General features: G+C 56.2%; 1 protein-coding gene across 1 annotated transcript; it reads right to left on the bottom strand.

The window, feature by feature from the left end:
* Positions 1 to 460: 460 nt before the first annotated feature.
* On the bottom strand, positions 461 to 2278 carry LOC309451465 (inositol 1,4,5-trisphosphate receptor-interacting protein-like 1; the record flags this gene model as incomplete). The annotated part of the gene is made up of 2 exons (XM_082075145.1): positions 461 to 1674; positions 1942 to 2278. The coding sequence occupies 2 exons, from the start codon at positions 2276 to 2278 to the stop codon at positions 461 to 463; spliced, it is 1551 nt and encodes a 516-aa protein (XP_081931271.1).
* Between the last annotated feature and the right edge of the window lie 1138 nt (positions 2279 to 3416).

Raw genomic sequence — 3416 nt, 5'->3', positions numbered from 1 at the left:
GAATCAGAGAGACCACAGCCCATCCCATCAGGTCTTCTGCACAACGCTCCCTGACTCTGTGGCAGCTGAGCAGTCAGCACCTTATGCCCACGATCCCCACAAAAGTGATGCAAGCACTCACAACACAACCTTTATTCAAACACAACACTTATGGGCAGCTTTGCTCATGGTAAAGCTCCCAGAAGGAATGGAATGGACGCTGTTGAAGAGAGAGAGAGGGCAGTTGCTGTCCGGGTGGTAATGGAGTCCCTGTCACAAGACTCCTCGTGATGGCCTCTTCAGCTGCATCGTGTCCCACTCCCCAGGATGCGCTTTTGCTGGGCAGGAAAGGTGTGGCACCCTTTCCTTTCCTTCCCTTTCCGTGCCCTGCATTCTCCCCTCTTTCTTCTTCCTGGAAGACACGGTCGTCTGCCAGCAGCTGTGACCTGCGCAGACACAGCTCTGTGCAGGATGGCTTCTTTCAGCGTCCGTCGAGAAGCATCCTACGAACCCGACTACGCAGCTCCTCAAACTCGAGCTTTGCGTGCTCAGAGGCGTAAGGATTCTGCGTCAGGTGCTGGAAGAGGTTGAAGGGTTCAGCCATTCGCAATTCCAGGGGCAAGATGATCTCCTCAGGCACATTCTCATTGCCAATGAAGAAGTGGTTCAGGCGTCTCTCGTACAGACATCTCTGCAGGTAGAGCAGGATGTCATTCAGCCATTCCCAGAAATACCTCCTGTGCCAGGGTGACAGCGGCATGGTGGTCAGCACGTGCATCATAACTGTCTTCAGCGTATAGGTGGAAAAGTCTCTGCCCAGCAGGCAGCGGACGCAGAGCTGCAGGCACCTGAGGTAGCAGGTGTCAGGATGTGCCTTTCTGGCAATATACCTGAAGAACTTCATCTCTGCCACAGCATAGGTCTCTGGCCACATCGTGCTTGGAGTGTAGGCAGCCTCTGTATACTGGCTGCTCACAAAGATGTCCGAGTCGCCTTCTTGCACCCCAAATATCAACTCAAATAAAATCCTTTTCCCCCGGCGATTTGTCACACAGAATTTGCAGGAGCGGTCAGAGGGCAGCACTGTTAGGCGGCGTATGGCTGAAAGAGGCAGAGCCCTCCAGGAACGTCTCACGAACATCTGGAAATAGCGCGCAGTTTTCTGCACATCTAGGTAGGAGGCAGTGCAGAGGTCGTCTAGGATGCTGAAGCCTGCATTCCTCCCGTGCTCTTCCTCGGGGTGGTGGAGGAAGCAACGTGCCTCTCCTGCCGGCTGCTCCATCTCACAGGTACACACCAACTCCACACGGATGCGGAAGTTCCTCATTGGCCACACGCGGCCCGGCTCCAGGTGGAAGATGTGTCCACGGGGAGGCTTCAGGGGCAAAATCAGGCGGTAGGTGACGTCTTCCTCACGGGGACTCCAACCTTCAAAGGCACTGCCCACCTCGATGGCTTTTTCCAGCACTGGGAAACAGGTATTTGAGAAGATATACTGGTAGACACGGATGAAGATTTCCATAAAGCTCGTCACAAACTTGCAATCTCTGTCCAGGTGCCGAACTGGCCACGGCATGTCCTCCTCAAAAAACCTTCCCAGGTCATTTGCATTATCATTCGCTTCTTCCGCTTCATCTTCATCATCATTCTCTTCATCATCTCCATCTTCCTCTTCGTCATCATCATCATCCTCTTCTTCATCTTCATTTTCATCATCATTCTCATCTTCATCTTCATTCTCATCATCATTCTCTCCTTCATCTTCATTTGCATCATCGTTGTCTTCGTCAGGTTCATTGGCATCATCACGCTCTTCTTGAGCTTCATTTGCATCATCATTGCCTTCTTCGTCTTCATTTGCATCACCATTCTCTTCAGCTTCATTTGCATGATCACTTGCTTCTTCAGCTTCATTTGCGTCCTCATTCTCTCCTTCCTGTTTCTTCTTCTCCACCTTTTTACCAGAGCTCTCCTCTTCTGTCTCTGGCTCACGGCTCCGTTTCCTGAGACACCAGCAGAGCACAAAGAGCACGACCAGGAGTGCAGCAAGGGCCCAGCACAGCCAGTGTTGCAAGGCAGAGAGGAGCAGCGGTGCCCAGGCAAAGCCGCTCTGCTCCTGGATCCTCTGCTCGCGGCTCCTCTCCTCTATCTCCTGCCACAGCCGAGTCATCTCCCGTTTCAGCATCTGCGCACGCTGCTCCATGCGCTCGTGCGTCTCCTCATCCAGGTCATAGCCCACCAACTGCACGTTGAGGGTAAGAATTTGAAAAAGCCCGACGAAAATGTCCAAGAGAGCCATGTCCTGCAGGAGAAGGGAGAGAAGGGGCTCAGTGGGGCTGGGTGAGAGGGAGGGGGCAGGTGAAGGGGGAGCGGGGCTGGGGGCCGAATGGAGCTGGGGGCAGGTAGGAACGGGGCCGAGGCAGCTGGGAGGCAGCAAGGGCTGCCCTGGCCCCGGTGGCGGCGGCTCCGTGCCCTGGCCAAGGTGCTCCCGCGAGCGGCCGGGCCCTCCATGCAGGGTGAGAACCCACCCCCGGGGGCCGCGTTTCTGCCCCGGCCCCGTCCAGCCCGGCCTCCCCCCGCCTGCGCACTCACCGCTGGACCAAGCCGGACTGAGGCAGCGCTGCTGCTGGCGCCCCTGATAACCGCCCCGTGGGGACTGGTCCCCTGTGATGTCACAGGCGCCAGAGCGCGTCACAGGCACGCCCGCCGGCCCTGCCCGTCCGGACCACCCTGGCCCAGCCACTCGCAGCTGCCCCTGGCAGCCAAACACCAACCCTGACAATGCACAGAGCCACCGAGCCGGACAGCACTCCCAGGGTTCTGTTTACCAAGCAGACAGAAGCCACCCGGACCCTTCCCAAGTATAAAACTGGGTGATGTGACCCATGGATGCTTTGCTCCCTGACATCCTATCCCGTGAGATGGGATCAGCTCCCTTGCTGCTGGCCGCTGCTCTGGTGGTCATGGATGGGCCCTTGTTGCCTTCATGACACTCCGAGATGGGCGATGGTGGAAATTGTGACTGGGAGATGGGGCCTCTCTGTGGCAGGATCTCGCTTCCTGCTGTGCCACTGAGAGAGGACGTTGCTTCCAAAGAGACAATTCCTATGAGTGATGAGGGGGTGCAGGTGGAGTTTTCCCAGTGGGCAGCTCCCACTGCCGATAGAGCACTGGTTTCTCCACGTCCGGCATGTTCAGTTCTGTGGTACCAGCTCCCCGGAGTGTGTCTGGGATCAGCAGATTCTCCACCTGGACCCCAGTGAACACGCGGAGACACATCAGCGGTGTCTCTCTCTTGGTCACACTGCAGTTGGAGCTGCCAAGGAGTTTCTTTTCCCATGTGAAATCGCCACCACAGTTGTGAGAGTGTGAGGAGAAAGTAGGGAAAAAATCATCTTTGTAGCCACCCTAGTCTCCACGCCATGTCCCTATGGTAT

Source organism: Streptopelia decaocto, assembly GCF_964273445.1.
Source record: "Streptopelia decaocto genome assembly, chromosome: Z".
In the NCBI taxonomy this organism is placed as follows: Eukaryota; Metazoa; Chordata; class Aves; order Columbiformes; family Columbidae; genus Streptopelia; species Streptopelia decaocto.
The sequence above is the reverse complement of the archived record's forward strand: the minus strand, read 5'-3'. Positions and strand labels throughout refer to the sequence as shown.